This window comes from Vanellus vanellus (assembly GCF_965231255.1).
Source record: "Vanellus vanellus genome assembly, chromosome: 3".
In the NCBI taxonomy this organism is placed as follows: Eukaryota; Metazoa; Chordata; class Aves; order Charadriiformes; family Charadriidae; genus Vanellus; species Vanellus vanellus.
In genome coordinates, this window is record NC_138907.1 from 48,888,055 (window position 1) to 48,909,118 (window position 21,064).

General features: G+C 41.4%; 1 protein-coding gene across 1 annotated transcript in view; it reads left to right on the forward strand.

The window, feature by feature from the left end:
- The first annotated feature begins 4,725 nt into the window (after positions 1 to 4,725).
- Positions 4,726 to 21,064, forward strand: part of THBS2 (thrombospondin 2) — a 32,095-nt gene continuing 15,756 nt past the window's right edge. The window contains exons 1-13 of the mRNA XM_082480428.1: positions 4,726 to 4,764; positions 5,562 to 5,636; positions 6,579 to 7,135; positions 8,634 to 8,718; positions 13,142 to 13,338; positions 14,149 to 14,289; positions 14,526 to 14,622; positions 15,812 to 15,982; positions 16,838 to 17,014; positions 18,369 to 18,542; positions 18,981 to 19,108; positions 19,214 to 19,366; positions 20,430 to 20,648. Of these exons, the coding sequence (XP_082336554.1) occupies positions 5,567 to 5,636; positions 6,579 to 7,135; positions 8,634 to 8,718; positions 13,142 to 13,338; positions 14,149 to 14,289; positions 14,526 to 14,622; positions 15,812 to 15,982; positions 16,838 to 17,014; positions 18,369 to 18,542; positions 18,981 to 19,108; positions 19,214 to 19,366; positions 20,430 to 20,648 (2,169 nt within the window). The 5' untranslated portion in view covers positions 4,726 to 4,764; positions 5,562 to 5,566. The remainder of the gene's footprint in view (positions 4,765 to 5,561; positions 5,637 to 6,578; positions 7,136 to 8,633; positions 8,719 to 13,141; positions 13,339 to 14,148; positions 14,290 to 14,525; positions 14,623 to 15,811; positions 15,983 to 16,837; positions 17,015 to 18,368; positions 18,543 to 18,980; positions 19,109 to 19,213; positions 19,367 to 20,429; positions 20,649 to 21,064) is intronic.

Below are 21,064 nucleotides of genomic sequence, written 5' to 3' on the forward strand. Positions count from 1 at the left end.
TAAACAGGTGGTAGCAAGATTTCCCTCTTTGACAAGATTATTGTAAAAGTATACCTCCTGTACTTGTACAGCCCATGGCCGTTTCTTCAGACAGAATGTGTTAGCGTTTGTATCTGGATACGTTTTATATCTGGAAATTATTTAAGGAAGGTTTGATATAAAACACTTCTCCCTTTGAATCAAAGAATGGAAAACTAAGTACCTGGTTACGATGCCCATTTTTTCTGACTACTTGTTCACCAGAACTCAAAGGATACATAAAGCTTCCTCAAAACTAACTTTCTCCCTCATCATAGATGAATGCACTGTCCTTTGTGTAATCTATTCCAGTATCAAAATCTGCATTTAGCTGGAGTACTTACAACGTGTTGTCTGAGGAACCACCTCTCTGTCACTACAAGCTCATTCAGAAAACTGACTGCCTGAGTCACATGCTAATCTGAAGTCATCTGTTTCAGTTTTGGAAAATCAAACCTCACCACAGGAAGAAAAAACTGCATTGCTGTATCTTATGTATTTGTTTGGAATTAAAAAAAAAAAAGAAAAAAGAAAAAAGTGTCATCTCCATTTTAACACTGAGTTTCATGGATCTTACATTAATAGAAATAGAGAATATAAACCCACAGATGTTCCTGAAGCACTTGCAAAGGAAACTTGGAGATTCGCAGATTTCAAGGCTTTTGAGGAGTGTTAAAATATTCTATCTAATCTACGTAATTGAGTCTTGGAGTCTTACCCTGCTGCTGTTGCACTGACCTCAGTAACCAGCTGCTCAGAAAAGGTCAGCAGTTCCAGAGGCAACACTTTGAGCTTGTGAAAATGATTACGAGTTTCATTTTGCTGAAATTACATGGGAAATCGAAACATTACGGCGCAGTTACTATTATTTTTTTTTAACCTGGAGTACAGAATTAAGTTGATGTTTGCTATATAAGGTAGTTCATGACCTGTACAATCAACACTGGAGAACCACTTTGGATCAACCTCTTCCTGCTCATACTGCTGTCATCTAGTTCTGGTATGTCTATTTAGAAGTGAAGAAAGATTACTTACAGTCTAAATCAACAGTCACAGAGTTGCTATTCTCAATGGATAATAAGTGCAATAATAAGCGATTTCTCCCAAAGTAATGATTATAGACTTTTTAAGGGTCTTTCCTCTTACATGGTGACTTTATAGGCAATCATAATGCATCTGATACTCACTGATGTTGGAAACTGTAATACACGGGGAGATACTGCCTCAAAGAATAAAAGAATAGATGCAGACACAGAAGAACTGAGTAACAGTCCTAAGTTTATCATTAGTTTGCTATGTGAGCCCTGCAACTTTATTTCCTCTTTGTTCCTCTGTCTGGAGTAAATATGCACAACAGATGGAAAAAGGCATTGTAAGAGCTAATCCTTGCTATTACTGATGATGATGATTTATTGCTGCCTATTCTTATCAAGTTTGGTAATTCCTATGAACGAAGCAGGATGATGAAAATAGAATAAACGTAACCATCTAACTTCAGGAATTCCCATGAAATGTGCAACCATGGTCTAATGCTTTCAGACACTGAAAATAGGAATTGTTCATGTAAGTCTTCACTCACACACATAAAATTTGGAGTATAATGTCCACTATTTTATGAAAGTGTAGTCTTCAGTAAAAATAACATAAGGCATATATACAATCTGTAACATAATTAAAAAGCTCTTCTGGCATGCATGAAGCTAAACTTTCTCTTCAGTCTTCTGACTCTACTGAAATTGCTGCAAAAATTTCTTCATGCCTGTGGGACAGCATTTCGGAAAGGGAAAAAAGAGCAAAAACCCAGACAATAGACTGAAAAAGGCATAGGGAGGTGGCATAGAGAAATGAGAAAATAAGGACCTGTGCTCATGCCTGATGTGACAATCTGAAGCAAAATGCGATGAAAGGTAAAACACTACAGAAAACCATTAGTATAACTACTGTTACGTCACTGGCATTCCTAAATGTTAGTAAATCTGACCTTATTATCTCTCGAACTACCGTTTCATTTTCACCTTGTACTAAAAAAGCAGGTAGATTGAGAAACGTGAACACATTTTGAATGTTTGTCTAGCTGGGGAAAGCAGAGTGTGCATTCAGTCCTATGAGGCTTTCCATCAAGAACCTTGGATAGAAGAGGATGTTTACCTCTTCCAAGGTGGCCAGAGGAAAGGAAGCAGCAAGCATTTTCACAGTCATGGAAAGAACAGAAACAAATCTGTCTTCTCAAAGGTCATCATCCTGCGTATAAATCACTCAGCCTGAAACAATATGCTATATATATATCCTTCACTCCTGCAACGCCCACAGAGATGGAAAGAAGAGCTTTGTTATGAGGTAGCTGGTTCAGAGCAATCACAATAAAAGTTGTCGCTTTACTTTGCACTGTCATTTTACTGACTTAAAAATTTCCACCGTAGAAAGTGTTCTTATATGAATGAACCAGTAGTAAACTGCACTGTATGAAAGATACCTTCTAGGTCTCTTAAACACTTTGCTGCCCTTTCTTCTCCAACTGTAAATCCCGAGCAGCTTCCTGATGAGAGTTGTGCCGGTGTTTTGTGGAAGACCATACAGCTACATATATAGACATAAAGACTAAGTCTTAATGTAGTGGGGGGAATGAGTAAACTCAGTAGAATTTGAGGTTTTGTGAACTTCATTAGCTATTTTTTCAAATTCTTGAGGTTTCGCAAAACTGAAAACCAAATGTCTTAGGAAGACAAAAAGGCCCTCTCCCTCCTAGCTTGGCTCAGTCCCCTGGACACTGTGAGAAAGGGGAAGGCTCCTTGGCTCCTGCTACCCTGCAAGGCCAAGGCCAGCCAAGTTGGAAGGAGCTTCCATGGCAAAAAGAAAGGCAGCAGTGCTTGCATTGGCGTTTTCTCCTCTAGTGACAGATGGAGCCTTTTGAAGTCTTCCGAGTTCTGAAACATCAACACCTTTTTCTACTGGAGTTTCACATTGTGATGGGCCAAGTTGATGACTTCCTATGCTGTTTTTTTCTTTAACATTTGTGATGTGTAACATTTTTTTTTTTTTTAACATTTGTGGTGTCTATCCCCCTATACATTTGACAGGGCTCCATTTCTTGGATTCTGCAGGCAGCTCAACCACATCCATGCCTCTTTGCATCAGCTGCCGGATCCTTCCACAGGCATTCTGCACCACAGTTTGGGCCTCGGCAGCGGGGATCCTGGTCTTGTTTGACTTCTGAAATGTTTCTGCACATCAGGGCAGGTTCTGTGGTCCCACTGCAGGGTTCTGTTCTCCTGCTCCACACAGAGCATGGTGCCTTCAGCCACGCTGGCTGCTCCTCAGCAACGCGACCCACCAGTCCAAGTGCTGGGACTGGAGCCCTAGCTTGTGGAGATACTTGCCAGTCCTCCCAACAAGAGCGGCAGCAGCATAGACGTGACGTTTCTTGGGTGCTGCTTTCATTAGCCCGAGGCAGAGCTGCCTTCACCAGGAGTGGGCTTAAGCGAGCCCACCGACCCTTCTTTGAGATCAAAGGGGATGGTGCAGCATCCCACGGAGGACAGAGGGACCGGGGTGGTGGGGCTCACTCGAGAAGCTGCTCCAATAAGCGCTTTTCAAACGGGGAGCGGGAAGGAGGTGACTGGGGCATGTCTCCTTTAAAAAGCATAAAAACGAGAGGATTCGGTCCTCGGGAAGGCTGAGTTTCGCCGCAGCGGCGGGACGGAGCACGGACCTCTCAGCCGCGAAGCCCCCGGCCGGGTCGGGCCGGGCCGGAGGGGCCGGTGCCGCGCTCGGTGCCGCCCGCGGGGAGCGGCCTCGAGAGGCCCCGGCGGGCGGGTACCGGCCTCGCACGGAGCCCCGCTGCCGGGGCCTGGCGCCGCCTCCCGGGGGCCCTGCCGCGCCGGGCCGCCCTCCCTCGTCCCCCCGCGAAACCCCCGGCCAGGCAGGGGCACGACGGCCGCTCCCGGCCGCCTCTCTCCGCCCCCCGGGCCCCTCCGCTCCCCGGGGGGAGCCCCCGGCCGCCCGCCCCGCCTCCCGCACCGCCCGCGGAGGGCGGTCAGGGGGATGGCGGGGCGGTGCAGGGGAGGGCCCGGGACCGGCATGGCCTCGCAGGTAGGCGAGCGCTGGCCGCCCGCTGGGGAGGGGGCGGCGGGGGGGCGGGGGGGAGCTGGTTGTGTCACCGCCACGGAGGGGCGAGCCGGGGGCGCGCCCCGGCGGCGCTGATTGACAAGCGGGGCCCGGCCCGCAGCCCATAAAGGCGGCGGCGCGGGGCGCGGGGCCGCGGAGGGACTTGCGACGGCGGCAGGGAACCACGCTCCGCTCCTCCACCCCACCGGCACCGCCTCAGCGCGCCGTCGGCTCCCCCCATGCCAGGTGAGGCGGCAGGGCGGGAAGGCGCTCGCCGGGGGGAAGCCCCCTACGGCTGCCGCCCGGCGGGTCTGCCGCGACCGGAGCTTGGCGTGAGGCAGGCGGGGTGGGAGCCCCGCACTGCCGTTCCGCCCCCTCGGGGTGAAAGACGACGGGCCCTGCCCCGGGGAGGGCTGGCCGGAGGCGGTGTGCGGCACCTGGCCGCTTGCGGCGGGGGCTGCCGGCGGCCCTGCCCGCCGCGCCGTCGGGGCTGTGCCGGAGCCGTCGGGCAGAGTGCCGCGGGGGAGGCGCTGGGTCTGAGGGGCGAGGGAGGCTTCCCGGAGTTCGGCGGTGGTTGGGGTTATGGGTGGTACCTCGGGGCGACAGGCGATAAGGAAGAAAAGACGGCGTTGACAGTAAAAGGTGGCGTCCCGGGGTCCGTCCGAAAACGCGTGGGGTTAGGGCGGTGGGGCGGCGGTATGGCTGCGTGCGGGGAAGTGAATGTCTGCGCGGTGCGGGGAACGCCGTCGGCTCCATTCATTGCGGGAGCACACACATACGGCGATGCAATTATGTAGCTTAGAACCGCATAGGGCCGCGGGGCAAAAACAGCATCACGGTGAAGGTCACTTTATCCCGCTGTGGGGTTAGCTCTTGGGTACAGAGCCTTGTAAGAATGGGTAAGTGAGATAGATATACATACACACACAAGAAAGAGAGAGGAGTTTGTATGATGACACTGAAAAAGGTAGTGAAAAGTACCCTTAGTATTCAGAACCAGCATCTACTGAGATCCCATTATCCTACAAGGAATTTCAGCTGAACATTGCGCTCCAAGGTAAAGATGCGGCTCCTAATATGCTGTATCTCCTCTAGTGTCATGTGGTCCCTATGCCAGCTGCTGAAAAATCGTGGAGAAAATAATAGCATGTGTTTTCCGTGTGTCTTTCCTTTTTTATCATTAGGGACATTTGCATAGAAAGGAACTTTGTTGTCAAGAATTCCTACTCCCTTCACTTGATGTCATGTTTTACTTCTGGCATCAAGCATAACCCCAGAATAGGTATTACAAGAATCAGACAAGATAGCAAATCTGATTTTATATGCATAGTTGCTTATAATGAGAGTTCTTTTTATGGCATTTCATGAGGTAAATTAAAATATTTGTAGCTGATAAATATTATTTCCCTAATACTTACTACATTTTGATTTATTCATAGGAGTTATGCTGCAGAGGAGTGGGCTGTTGTGGCTTGCTGTGTTGATAACCCTGTGGGTTTCCTCAAGTGCTCAGGGTAAGTTCTGACACTTCTCAACTAGATATAGCGTAATTCTCCAGGCTAAAAGTTGGTGTAAACCATTGGCTTACCTGAGCTACAGTGGGCAAAGTAATAATGATTTTTTTAGAAGTGCTTGGAATGGTAGTTGCTATTGTTTTTTTTTTTTCTTTGGTAGATAAATTTTACTACTGTTAAATGAAGATTCCTCAATAAATATGGAAAAATTGTTTTCTTTAGAAATTGTTGATCAAAAAGTATATAATATCAGAAATAATTGCTACTATACTTTCCTCCACAGTGGAGATGTGTGGTGACAGTAACATAAACAGAACCATTGAGTGGGGTGAACATTTTAAAGAGGCAGAGGTAGAGAAGTAGACCTCTACAGACCAAATATAAATGGGATGTAAATTGGCACAGTGCCAGGCCCCCATTTACATCTGACTTCTTGGCCTGAATCTTTAAAAAGCAAATGTCTTGCTTCCTGTTGTCATGTGGCCACGTGGCTTCTCATAATTTGATTATTAGCTGACAGTCAAAATACAGACATTGTCTCAACTTCCCTATCCATTTATATATATAAAAAATATTTAATGATTCCATTGTTACGTGCATCCATACATAGGCATGTACATGAACATACAGCATGTATTTCTATACAAATGTGTATTATATAGTACTATAAAATAGCCATATGTTTAGTTTTATAATCAAACTTATTTATATCTACACAGAGAAGGCAAGAGTTGTCATGTAAGTGAAAATGACAGGTGGAAAATACAATTCACTTGCATGCTACTAGGAACAGTTCTGTTTGTGGAAGTAGGAAAGTACTGGGTTTACTCTGCTGATCTTCAGGTCTGTCATATAATTGCAGTTACTAAGTATAGTGTGCAGAGCTGTGTTTCTTGCAACACCTCTTGTAGACACATTGTCATACACTGTTAACTTTTTCAGATGGTGACAAGGAAGAGGAGACTACCTTTGATTTACTTCAAATCAGTAACATAAACCGAAAGACAGTTGGAGCAAAATTGTTTCGGGGTCCAGACCCCACTATCCCAGCATATCGTTTCATTCGGTTTGACCATATACCTCCGTGTAAACCAGAGAAATTAAAAAAGATTGTCAAACTCATACGGCAAAATGAGGGCTTTATCCTTTCAGCCACCCTGAGACAGGACAGGCAATCTAGAGGCACTGTCCTTGCATTAGAGGGTCCTGGCATCAGTGAGAGGCAGTTTGAGATCATTTCCAATGGCCGGGCCAACACCCTGGACCTTATCTATTGGGTGGATGGGTTCCAGAACGTGATTTCCCTGGAAGACGTGGACCTTGCGGACTCACAGTGGAAGAACCTCACCGTGCAAATAACAGGGGAGAACTACAACCTCTATGTTGGCTGTGACTTAATTGACAGCTTCATCCTGGAGGAGCCTTTCTATGAGCAGCTGAAAGCAGAGAACAGCAGAATGTATGTGGCGAAAGGGTCCATTCGGGAGAATCATTTCAGGGTAGGTAACCTGGAGGAATTCGGGTCACTGGTGAGGTAAGGATGTAGCTGCAACTAGTTTAAGAAGATGCAATAGGTGTAGGGTTTTTTTTCCCAACACCTCTTGGATTTGGTGGAGTCATAGGTGTTCCCAAACTGAATTTCTCCAGAGGATCTGTGTTGTGTGAATTTGGGGGTTCCTGAAAACAAAGGACTAGTAAAGCAATGTCTAAGGCCAGGAAGAGTGCACAAAACCAGTTTATGGGCTTTCCTATGCAACCATCCGCTTTCTTTTCCAGATTTAAGACTTCTGAACATGTTTTTGTGGTGATATGTAGAGTTCTTTGGAAATGTCTTGAAGACCTATTTTTCTGTTGAAATATATCTGTTCAAGTCATAGGAACCTGTCAATATTTGTTAAATTTTATTTGAAAAAGAAAGATGGAGGAAAGAAAACCTTAATGGAGTGGAAGCAGAGTATCTTGATTTGCCATTCTGAATAAACTTTTGTTTCAATTTTAAAAAAAGATAACGAAAAATAATAAAAAGAACAGAACAAAATGTTTTAATAAGTCCTATAAATGAGATTTTTTTTTTCTTCTTTTTTTTTTTTTTGTGGAAAACATTTATCGCTTCTCTTTTGTTTTAAGATGAAGCAATTAGAAACTTTCTGGTTTTCCTATAAAATGAAAGTTTCTTCCTACCTACACTACAGTGATGTGATGTGGCCCAAGTGCTTTAAGGGTGGCTTCTTTTCACTCACCACTGAAATCAAACTTGAACTCATGGTTTCAAAAATTTGAAAAGCCCTTTCTTTCTCATCCTGTTGTGCCATCTAGTTGTCAGCCAGAGCGTGACATGCTGGAATGTGGTTCCATCGGATGACCAGTCTTTGCAGGAAAGCCAGAAGCTCTTGCCCACAGCCTCTCCATTCCTGCCTCCCTTCCTAGCCCATAAGTCGTGTTCATAGATCTGGTTTTGGAGCTGTACCATTAAGTGGGTCACTGAAGTAATCTATTTTTTAAAGTAATTTTTAATTTTTTTTTTTTAAGGTGAAACAAGACACTGGTCTATTTTTGTAATGTCTCAAGGGTAGTGCCAGCGCAATTGAAGAGACGGTGAAGTATGGTGCATGAGAATGGCTAAGGATGGAAGTGCACTGGGTCAGGAACTTCAAAAGTTGGTTTTGGCCTCATGACAAATGTCTCGTAGAACTACAATCTAAAATGCAGTCTATGGAAATGGAGATTTGAGCTCATTGCTGATTTATAACTGTTTTATGATGACCTATTTTAGAACATACCTAATTGTGTTGCTTATAGTATTGAAACTGTATGTAACAAAACTATCAACAGATTTTTTTTTCAGTATGTTTTGAGTTGAATGCCTTGTATGCTGTTTTTTATGTATTTACTTATAGCTAAATCCAGTCAGTCGCGTGGGTTTGAGACAGACCAGTTATTGGTTAATTCTAAATCGATCTAACTGGTTTTTAAATTTTTTTATTATTATTATTACAGGGTCTTTTGCAAAATATTCAGTTAATCTTTGATACTTCAATAGAGGATGTTCTGCGTAAAAAAGGATGCCAGAGGAGCCAGTCAAGTAAGCCTTTTTTACCTCATTAATACTGTTCACTTGACTCTGAAAATGAGAAATGTCAATGGTTACATATTACCCTAAAGCCATGCAACAGACCTCTTTGAAATGCTGGAGGAATCTTATTTAAAAAGAGAAAATTCAGTTGCTTTTTGGTGGTAATAGGAATAATATTTGTTAGCTATATTGAAACACTATTTCTACACTCTAGGCTACTATTTTAGTTCTTATTGCTTAGATTTATAACTCTGAGCCTCTGTTTTTAAGTTGGGAGAAAAGCTGTCAAGCAAGAAATTAATAGAAATAGAAGGAAGAATGCATATGTATGAAAATATCTACATTCTTCCAAGAGATGTCCATGAGTCTTTGAGCACAAGACTGGGATCGTTGCTTCTGAATTCTGCTCCTGACTTTCAATGGGCCCATGAGCAAGTCTTCAAGTCTTAAAGACACTGAATTTCTCAGAAATAAGTTTGTTGACTGAAAGAGGCTTTGGGTTTGAATCCCAAAGTGCTGTTAATGAAAACAACCTAAGGAAAATAATAATAATAAAAAAAAGAGGTATGGAAGGCACGTATGTGACAAGCTGCCATGTGCTCTTGTTAGTCCAGTTCATACTGACCTCACCAGGAGGGGAGCCTTCCGTGTGTGGGAGTTTATTGGATTCATCATTAAAGAGTTATAAAAATTTGTCAAGTATCCACTACGGTTTTGTACTTCAGCTCGTGGGAGGTGCTGGCGATTTTACTTCCCAGTGTTTGTAACTGGCAGGAGCTCAGTCAAGAATCAGAGATACCTGATTCCACTGAAGGAACATGGTGGGTACACAAGGCAGTCAGGACTTTGGGGTTTTATTTGAAACTCCTACTATATGAAATGCCTTTATATCTGTCATTTCACAAAAACATGTGGCTTAAAGCAAATCAGTTAAGCAAGCTTCTTTCCTTGTTTATGCAAATCCCCATAAATTAAGCAGTAGCAGGTCTTAAGTTGTTAAAGGGGCCAGAGTACTGAGATTTTGTAACAAAAGGTCTCTATAAGATATATAAATGTGTGTGTATATATACATATAGGGGTGTGTATGTACGTATATGTGCAAAAAAAAAAAAAAAAAAAGAGCTTGCTAGTCTGCTTTTAAATCTTGATAAAGGATATTGGTTGGTTATTTCATACGTTCCAAAGGTGTGCCTGGCTGCAGGACCTGACACAAGTGTGATGATGTGTTAGGAATGAGTCATGTGAGCTAGAATAGAAGTGGCCTTAGGTGGCACAGGCAAGAAGCTATGCCCTCATTTGTTGGTTGTCGTCTACCCCAGCCAAGCTGTTCTCTGTATTCAGAAACTACTCAGAACTACTTATTACTGGTTTTCAGCTTTGGTAGTGGAAGAAAATACTTGAGGAGCAAAATAAGCTGTGGGAAAACAGAATGTTTATTTAGGTGTAATTGTAATCTGAATAAAACAGAAGGATGGTTTCAGGAGGGATGAAGTTCAGCTATTACACTTCGTTTACCAGTGGAAACAAAATTCCCAGAAGTTGACGTAGAACCCTGAGGGCACATTCAGTGGTCAGAGACAGAACAGTCTCATTCAAGAGGATGAGGTCCTTAGGTGTAGATAGATTGAAACAGCAAAAGCAACGGAAGTGGCTGTCTTCGAATGTTTTACAGTATTATTAATTGATAACGGCAAAGGAAAATAGCTTGGCCAAATGCTTAGAAGTATCATCAAATAAAAATGGGAGGTTACTGACGTCTACTCTAAAGAGGAAGCCAATAGGAACCTAAAGAGATAACTGAGTTCTCAACGCTGATAGGTACCTTCGGAGGAATTCTTATACCCTTCAGCTGTTGCAGCTAATAATCAACAGATAATATTTTTTTCATGTATTTGTTATCACATCTGTCAACTACCAGATTTTCAGGTCAAATAAATTATACAGATTTGGTTTTTTGCATTATGCTTCTTGGTAAGTATTAGCAAGTAGTTCAATTCACGGTATTTTAACTTTTAGTTTGCAACACCGAGAGAACACTACAAGGTGAAAATTACTTGGGCAACAACAGAAGAGGGCTAATGGTACACCGTGGCTTGAGGCCATAAAAATTAATTGAGAGGCTTGCTAATGCATGCCTGATTTTCTGGCATTGCCCATCCAGCTTGATTACCACAGTTGAAAAGCCATGGGCAATATTCTGCTGACCACAAAGTGCATAAGTATTTTCCTATTTTGATGGCCCTCCTGTTGAGCTGGGGTACAGACCCTAAGGTGCTAAATTTAGGTGTGAAGGTCCCACATGGAAGATGTTACGAGTGAAGTGCCCTTAGCTCCGAGGACTGTGTTTTCCTACTGTATCTTTAATCCTAGTATGAGAACATGAGGTATGGTGAAATGGTACCTTGGGATTGCTGTTGTGTTGAGGGTAGGAAAATATGCCTGTAGTGTGGTGGTTGCAAATACTTTAGGCAGGACTTACACACAGCACAGGGTAGGAGAGATGACAAAAACATGCCTGAATAGGCACATCAATAAAATCCCTTCTTCAGCTAGATCAACAGAATAACATTTGCATATGTGAAAGGATGCACATTCTACTTTTCTGGTTTCTCATTTTAAAGGTAATCATGTGGTCCTTAGGAAATTAGCAGGAAGCCAGCAGCAGAGAACTGATTTCCCAATGATCCCCAGGCATCTTCTTTCAGTTGCTGCCAAGTATCAGTAGGAAGTGTGGATTTAGTTCTTCTAACATAGTTTTGGTTTATGTTTCCTGCTGAGATTGCAGCTTTATTAATGTCCTCAGAATGTTCCGGTCAAGGCACACTCCATATTGGCTTGAAAAATATGAAATTAATGATCTGAGAAGTGCTATGGGGGAATCTGAGAAACCCAGTCTTTCAGTGCGGTAGGAAAATTGCATTCTTTCCAGGGAATCAAAAAGGAGCTGAAGTAAACAGTTATGACACAGTTCTGATCCGCTATGCAGTGTATCGATTTTCTCCCATCCTGTAAGTGAAGCTGGATAATTACTTCAACTCTGGAATACTGTGAACAATTTGTTGTAGACCTTGGCTGGAGGTAGATACTTCATAGCTAGTTGAAAAGCACATCAAGCCAATCATTTTAAGTATGGTTGAGAAGTAATTATTTAATGTCATCTTATGGGTTGGTTGGTTGTTCTTTTATTTTTAGCCTTCTCAATGAATGAAGGGTAGTCCTGCTGCCATTTTTATTGCTTGTACCTTTATATATAACACTTTGCATTGGATAATCAAGCATCAGATCAAGCCCTTAAAATTTTTGAAGCGTTGCCACCTTCTGTGACTTGTCAACACTGAATGGTGTTGGGGTGTTTTGAAGCATATGTTTTATGGCTCACATTCTTGTGCTGATTTCTTCTTTTTAAATTGCTATATCCTTTGCTTCTCCTTTCTGTTTGGTAACCTTGAGTTACTACAACGTTACTGAGTCTAGTAAACAAGTCTATCGAGAGACAGGGCAGTATGGATTTCTGTACAGCTGATACCAAAGTTGAGTGTAGCGTCGAGTCCTTAAAGGAAGCTCCCATGGAATCCATAAGATATTTACCTGGTGGAGATTTAAATGTCTAACAGAATGCAGACTGTTTTATTTAATTATCTGTGTTCTTTTTTGTTAATTACTACTCATGCTTTCTGTTATATTCCTTTTCAAGAATTTGCTATAGACAGGAAGGTCTTTTAAACTGATATAAAAACACATCCAGTTCTCCCTGTATCATGCATGCAAGGTTCTGTTTTAATTGTGATCTGCCTGATGGAGGAGTGTTTGAAGTGACAAATCAAATATTCAGCCTGATCTTAGCTTGACCTCCGTTTCACTTCAGAATTAAGCTATCATTATAACATCTCCTCTGAGTTTAACACCAGGCAGTGCAACACAGAGCAGCCCAGAGTCTGGTATAAATTGCATAATGGTCCAAATTTGAGCCAAGTAACCTTGGAATTTATGGGCAGAACAAGGACAATGACTTTCTGCAAGGAGACTTTCTCCTGCCTTTTTCTCTGCATCAGGAAAATGTGATAGGTCATTAAAAATATGAAACCTTTTATGGATCTGATTGGATAAAATGGGTTTGCTTTTTTGATACTATGTCCTTTTGTTATGCCTTCTTCATAAATTAATGTGTTGCAGTGCCAGCACTGTTTTAAAGTCAGGGCCCTGTGAGACACAGCTTGGGTCTTAATTTTGAAAAGGGAAAGCCTATAATTGGAACCAGCTGACATCTAACCCCTCTCTTTTATTCATGGGTATAATCTAGCATGAGACTGTGCCAAAATAGATGTGTTTAAACCCTACCCATGGGTGCCAGTCTCTGATTTCAGCAAAAATGTGTAATCTGTGGAAGAACTTTGTATATGCAGCTCTTCTTTTTTTCTTCTCTTGCTACCAGCTGAAGTGAACACCATCAACGAGAGCACTGAAATCCTTCACTTGAGCCCTGCTGTTACAACTGAGTATGTAGGTGAGAAGCCAGAGAAGAAGGCTGAGTTCTGTGACCGCTCCTGTGAAGAGCTGGGAACGATGTTCACAGAGCTCACCGGCCTGCGCATCGTGGTGAACAACTTAGCTGATAACCTCCAAAAAGTGGTAGGTACCTCTAAGTCTGAAGAACCAAAAGGGGTCCGTTGTGCAGTACTCTTTCCTTCTTTGTTTTGTACCACAGGCGATTAATAGAGGTTTCTGCGTGTATGTGTGCATACCTGTTGGTATATCCACATAATGTAGAGACAGCCTACATTTTCAGAGTGACTACTTAGGTAGTTCTAGAGTATAACACTTCAATGAAGGCTTGATTTTCATAAACTGGGTTTAAAAGAACACACGCGCTCATATGCAGAGGAAATCAATCTTCTTAATGGTACTGCAGGTTTGGAAATCAAAAGTAACAAACCCAACCTTGCCTGTATACTGTTGAAGCATGTTTACCATGCTTATACCGTTTATGAATACATTAGCAAGTGGCTATGCAGGGTATGTAAACTGTAAGTAAACATAAGGGATTTTCATAGTTAAAGTAAGAGGGTGACATGTTGCTGAAGTCTGCCCCTCTTCTTGTTCTAAATAAGTTAATCCTTTCTGAAGGAAGTTTATTACTATGCCATATGTCACAGGACTTAAATCTTCCCATCTAAAGATGAGTTGTATTGCAGGAAAGCAAAACTGCTAAGAACAAATTTCCCTTAGTATTGTGTGACTGTGTTTGTACTATTAGCTGAAGAATTACTATGCAGTATTGCGATACCTGAGATCTTCTACTTTATGTACATAAATATGTAAACAATACACTTTTTTTTTTTTAAGGAAGAATGAAATCCAGTAGTGTCTCAGTTTTGCCTTATTTAAAATGGTTTGTTTACAAAGTACACTTTTTTTTTTTTCATTTGCTTCATCTTCTAGTCTGAAGAGAACCAAATTATGTGGGAATTGATTGGGCCTAACAAAACACTGAAAAACCAGTCAGTTTGCTGGCAAGATGGCCGTGTCTTTGCAGATAATGAAAGCTGGATTGTAGACAGCTGCACCAAATGCACCTGCCAGGTAAGGCTTTGGAAACATTCTTCTCTGCGAAAATGGATAGTGAGTTTGCTCCAGGTCAGGTCATGCTTAATCAGAGCTTGGCCTAGACATAGCGATAGTCATAAAAAGTAGTCCCCGTGTCCATGACATTTAGAATAAATCAAAGAATTTCCACACGTGAAACTTTCCCTAGACTCTCACCTTTATTTACCTCTGTATGTGAGCATAAGTCAGTAAGTTGATTCCTTTGCCTGTAGGACTCTAAAATTGTGTGCCATCAAATCACCTGCCCAGCAGTCTCCTGTGCTGATCCATCTTTTGTTGAAGGCGAATGCTGTCCAGTCTGCTCTCACTGTGAGTATTTAGCCAAAGAGAAAGATACTTTTTGGCGGTATTTAAAATCACTACTACTGTGCTGGAGAGGTCAAAACAAGTAAGAGGTTGAGGCAGGTAAGATCAAATAAAAAACTTATCTGTATACAAGGATCATATGAAGTAACTTGGCTACTTGAAGTTACTGTCTGAAGGATTTGGTCTCTCTTCAGTGATTACATTGGTTGCTTGGAAGTAAGCTGATAACTTGCCTGGCTAAGGTGGGCACTAAAGCTTAGATGCATACTCCTCTAAGGCTGGACATTCTGATTTTTTGTTGGTTTGCAGTAGCACTGTGCACTATTGGTTTTTTTTTCCATACTGCCTGGTTAAAACAGACTAACATAGGTTAGGTTGTCTTCTTGTCTGCTTGTAGAGGATGTTGAAGTTCCAGATCAAAAGTTTCATGTGGTTTGATGCAATATTTATTAAGAGTGCAAGTTATTTTTCCTCTCTGCTATTGTCATGCTGTTATTCTGTGTTTTTTCTTCCTCTGTCATACATCCTCTTTTGGTATAAAGCTTTACTTATGTGGAACAGATTGTCAAGGTTCATTTAAGACAACATTGCAGTCTGTAAACTAGATTTTGGAGTGACAATACTTTTAGTAATTTTACTAATTAAGTGATTTCAGTGTGGGTTAAGTGCATTTCACTCTACTAGACAGATTTATTACAGAAGAAAACAGTTACTTAGATGTTCTAAATAAAAATCATTGGAATATACTCAGAATATAATTTTGCTTGTTTAAGTGTAGAGCATATTCTTAAAATGTGCTCTTGATCACATTCACTGTTATGCTGTATTCAGAAGTAGGGCCGTGGGCCACATGTCATCATACTGATCTATATTTTGAAGTCAAAGGCAGTTGGAACTCAAGCTTTTGGCTCAGCCCATTCTAGGAATAAGATGTTCTTCTTCCTCCAATGGTCAGTGCCTTGTGCAAACAGACTGCATACAAGTTCATGAAGATCCAGGATTCTTATCCATGCGAACCTCTCATTACATTAAACCATAATTCCCTAACTTCAGTGACAGCTTGGGAAAGCAAAATTAGAAAAAGAAAAGGACAAGTCATATGTTCCACAGACAGAGAAGTAAAAATCTTCTGAATAGGATAATAGAGCGACTTTCGACGCTAAGTACTTTTTTTGTACCTTTTGCTCTGCAGCTGATGACAGTGAGGAAGGCTGGTCACCATGGTCAGACTGGACAAAGTGCTCAGTTACCTGTGGCTCTGGGACTCAGATGCGAGGAAGGTCGTGTGATGTCACCAGGAGCGCTTGTACAGGGCCACACATCCAGACAAGGATGTGCAGCTTTAAGAAATGTGACCATCGCAGTAAGTAATAAAATGTCTTCCTTTTTTTAAGGTTTCTTTTGGATTTCTCTGAGCGAAAACAAGCTTAGTCTGGGTTTGCTACGAACGCTTACTAATCAGAACACTATGTATTTGAACACTTATATATGCATAATTAAAGTAGCTATCATTAGATTCTTTGTCATCCCTGCCCCTTTCAAATATTTCTCCTTTTCCTGACAACTTAATAGGTATGTGCATTCTGGGCTCAGCTCTTTTAAACAAAAAGATAATGGGTGATCTTTTATTTACATTATGAACTAAAGTCTCGTTTGAAGTCAGTTTGGAGACAACACTCAGTTCATAATCATGATACGTGGGTCGTGTTGTGTTCTGCAATTCATTCACGATTATTGGCCTATTCCATTAGCTTAGTAGTTTTTAGGAATACAGTAATCAAAGACTTTAGCAAAATATCAAACTGCCTTTATATTTAAGGCACTTAGAGGGATCATACTCTGTCTCCCGAACTATACTTAATACTGTTGCAGGTAGCTGCTGTATCCAGGCTACCATAGTACCTAAGGCTATTGCTGAAGCTGCTAGATACCCAAATGTTCATTTTAAACAAGTATTTGTTTCATTGGAACAAGTTTATTTTTAAGTAAAAACATCTAACATGCATGTTAGTCGTATGTTGGTCGCGGAGATTCTTAAGAAAGCTGTACTTGAATGTCTGAGCTGACGTGCTGGGCTTTGTATGTGACAGTGGTAGGAAAGAGATGGGACATTCATCAGATGTGGCGAGAGTCTTATTGGAAGGTTAACTTCACAAGTGAGTTTGTATTACTGCTGCAGGTGGGCTATTTCCTTGAGTTTTGCTCTTTTCTCTGGCAGTACGTCAAGATGGTGGCTGGAGTCACTGGTCTCCCTGGTCTTCCTGTTCAGTTACTTGTGGAGTAGGAAATATCACCCGCATCCGCCTCTGCAATTCCCCTATCCCCCAGATGGGTGGGAAAAACTGTGTGGGAAATGGACGTGAAACAGAGAAGTGTGAGAAGGTTCCGTGTCCAGGTATGTCTGTGGTTTTGAATCTGAGGTGATGCAGCAATAATCCAGCTGAATTTCTTCTCTTTATTCAGATCTAAATTACAGTGAATTTCTATGACAGAAAATATAATTTGTAGCTTAGGGATGAAATAACACACAAGGGTTCTCTTAAAATGAAGACAACAATGTAGACAGAGGTTTTGGGACCGTCTCAAGTTATGACTTGGCTTTAAACATTAAGAGTTTGAGAAATTTTCATTTTATAACTTAGTGATTTATCTCCGCATATCAAGAATATAAGCACTCTCTATCTAAAAGGAAGCTGATGCTGTACATGTTTGGAATAGACAGATAGTTCCCCAATAGCCAGACTTTGGCTTTTTGAAAGTACTTTGAAAGTATGCATAAGTATTTTACACATATTCAACAAATTTAATTGTTATTATAAGTATTTCTTCCTCATCTACATTTTTCAACCTTTTTAGAGACCATTCATTCCACTTACTTTCACTTTGCTTTCACATAATTTTTCTTCACTTTTTTCCCTTTGTGTATCTTCATTCCCTCCTCTGTTCAACCTTTCCTTTCTACTTGTGGGATATGAGCTTGAAAGTGATGTCAAGCTTCTAACCCAATACTACTTAAATAGCGATACAGAATTCATCTATTTTTTGATCTACCTGTGCATGTGAAGTTAGTGAAAAGGTTATTTATTTAAGGTCACACACCATTGCCCTTATGGTTTTGATTGTTGTTGTTTGTTTGCAGTACTGCAAAAAAAACCACAGAGTTTTGTTCAAAGATGTTTATATATAAAGAAAATTCCAGATTGATGACAAATAGTATCAGTAGAGTTGTACCGATATAAAATGTGCAGAGGAATCATTGAAATAAGTTATTTATACTGAGTCAAGCAATACAATTGAATGGATTACAAGACAAAAAATAATAGCTGCAACCTTACTGAGCATACTTTTGCCATAAAAAAAGCCGTAGAGCTCATGTTTGGCCCAGCAGAAGTTTGTATCATGTGGTCACACCCTGCTTTCTGTAGAAAATGAAAGCTTATTAGGAAGCTCTGAAGGCACCATACTTTTTCTGATCAACTTAAATGGAAATACACCATGTCAGTGGGCACAGCATGTTGTTTTAATTGTTGGCCAAAAAATGCCTATAAAGCAGTTGGGTATTTTTTATTTGTTTGTTTCTGAAATACTGCTATCTCAGTGTAGAGCTTTGCCAGCATCTTTCCTCCTATGTGCGTAGTGAGAAACTGTCCCCAGTCAGGGATCTGAAGAAAGGGTGGTTGTTATCGGCACCAAATGTTGTCCCCAGTATGTTGCCTGTGATGCTGTTCTCTCTTCTGCATATCCTATAGTGAACGGCCAGTGGGGTCCTTGGTCTCCATGGTCTGCCTGCACTGTAACCTGTGGAGGAGGAATTCGTGAGAGGTCTCGCCTCTGTAACAGTCCAGAGCCACAGTATGGAGGAAAGCCATGTGTCGGAGATACCAAGCAACATGATATGTGCAATAAGAAGGATTGCCCAGTTGGTTGGTATTTAGTCATTCTTTATTCAGTCTGAATAATTATTATTGCTGTTATTTCTTTAATGGATAATTATGAATTGACACTACAGAAATCAACTAATTATACCTTTGTTTCAGGAAAGCATATTTGACTCTTTTGGGTGCTGTTTAGATCAGCGGGATTTTATACACAGTCTTAATATTGACTTCTCTTGAACAAGGATGTATTTCTTAAGCAGGGCTTCAGTATGCTGTAATGCATTCAACTGGATGTAGCAATCTGTAATATTTTCATATTAAATCAACAGTATATTAAGTGCATTTTATAACCCTAATTCTAAGGGTTTTTATAAGTCTGTTGCATCAGATGTGATTTAAGCTAATGAACAGAGAATACCAGTTTCTTAAATGAAGTGTTACATTATGCTCTTAACTTAATTTACATTTATGTGTCTTTGCCAGATGGGTGTTTGTCAAATCCTTGCTTTCCTGGAGCAGAATGCAACAGTTACCCAGATGGGTCTTGGTCATGTGGGCCATGCCCAGCAGGTTACCTTGGCAATGGTACTGTCTGCGAGGATCTTGATGAGGTATTGACTTTGTTTCCATTAACATCAGGAATCACTGAGAAATTTTAATTATTTGGGAATTGCACAGCCGTCTAATTGATTTCTCCTTTCGTTCTTTTCCTGCAGTGCATAGCTGTGTCAGATGTTTGCTTTAAGGTGAATCAGGTCCATCGCTGTGTGAACACAAATCCGGGTTTCCACTGCTTGCCATGTCCTCCACGCTATAAAGGAAGTCAGCCCTATGGTGTAGGGCTGGAGATTGCCAAGACAGAGAAGCAAGTAAGTGACGTCAAAGAGAATTTGATGGCTTTGAAACCAAGTAACTCCCACCTGAAAATATCTGTGAATGAAAGCATGTGCTGAACTTGGGTACCAAACAAAGGTACCCTGGAACAGCATTTAACTATTTCAGGTTATTTTTGGTTCAAGTAAAAAACCACTGAATTTGGGGTTGTTTTTTTTTTTTTTTTGAGGGTTTTATTTTCTCTAGGCATCTGTACAATTGCACCAAATAAGTGTAAAATGCCAGGAGCAAGCATTCCCCTGCATTGCACTCCTTTCTCTCTAGTGTATATAGCTACTCTGGGGATTGGAAACTGAAGAATTGGGGTAGTTATCTCCATAAATATAATGCTGTTAATGTAGGTGTCAAAGACATAAGTCTGAAGTCCTCACTTCCTAAATTCCATTGGGCCAACACCTGTCAGTGGTGAAGGACAGAAGGAAGTGGAAGTGGTATTGAAGACTACAGTTTGATAGACAAGACAAAAATGTTAAAACGGATGTCGTGGGATGCCTTGTCTTTGTTGCTGTTGAATCAATCTGTGGTTAGTTCAACATGTGAAGTCTAAATGTAAAACATCTGTGTAAGATTCTCAGAAACCGTCAATGAAAATAGGCAAAGTGGTAAGAAAGAGGTAACAAAAACTTGAGGGAAACAGGAGAATTCATTAGGGTCTCTTTGATTTAAGAAAATAAGATAGTCCTTGCGTAGACAGGCAGAACACTAAAAGAAAGAGGTGAGTACAGTCTACTTTCTGTTGCAATTAATTTCTGGGGATTAATGACATCTGGAAGAAAGCAGATGAGTTCTGAAAATGTTAATCACTTTAATTGTTTTTTGAATAATGTTCAATTTTTCCTGTGGTTTGGTCTAATTATTTTCATTGTACACATTGTCTGGAGCTGTGAATTGACAGAGCAGTATGACTTACTAACCACAACTCAAACAAAGTTCCTGTCTTCAGGCATCTAAGTAACTGGCCTGATTTTGACAAAGTCCAGGCACACAGCTGGCTGCGAATGTCATCAGGTTTCAGTGAGTATGCTCTATCTGTTACAGGTCTGTGAACCTGAGAATCCATGCAAGGACAAGACTCACAGCTGCCATAAGTCTGCAGAGTGCATCTATCTGGGCCATTTCAGTGATCCTATGTACAAATGTGAATGTAGGACAGGTTATGCTGGAGATGGACGCATCTGTGGTGAGGATTCGGATTTGGATGGCTGGCCTAATAATAACTTGGTCTGTGCTGCTAATGCGACATACCATTGTGTGAAGGTAAGTAAAAAAGGTTGATAAAAATGCCGTACCATAACCAAAGTTTCTCTTTTTTTTTTCCTAAATAGTTGTGAATAACACTTTTCAGCATCAAGCTGGTGGTTGCTTTCATTAAGTTTTGACTGTTACGGCACGCTCATTTTCTAGGAGGTGCTCTGAAATGTATCTTCACTTAACACTAGATCCAGTAAGGGATTCTCAAAATGAAATTCAGAGTCATCTGCTTTGGATTTCTTCCTACTCAGTATACATGGAAGGTTGGGATGCTTGTGAGTAGAGTTAGCACACCAAGCAGGAGCTGCCTAAAGCACGGGTCTGGAGCGCACAGCCAGTGAGAACTAAACAGGAATCTTTGGGTGCAGGTGAGTATGAAATCCTACCTGGAAGACTTGTAACAAGACACCGACAGACATGTA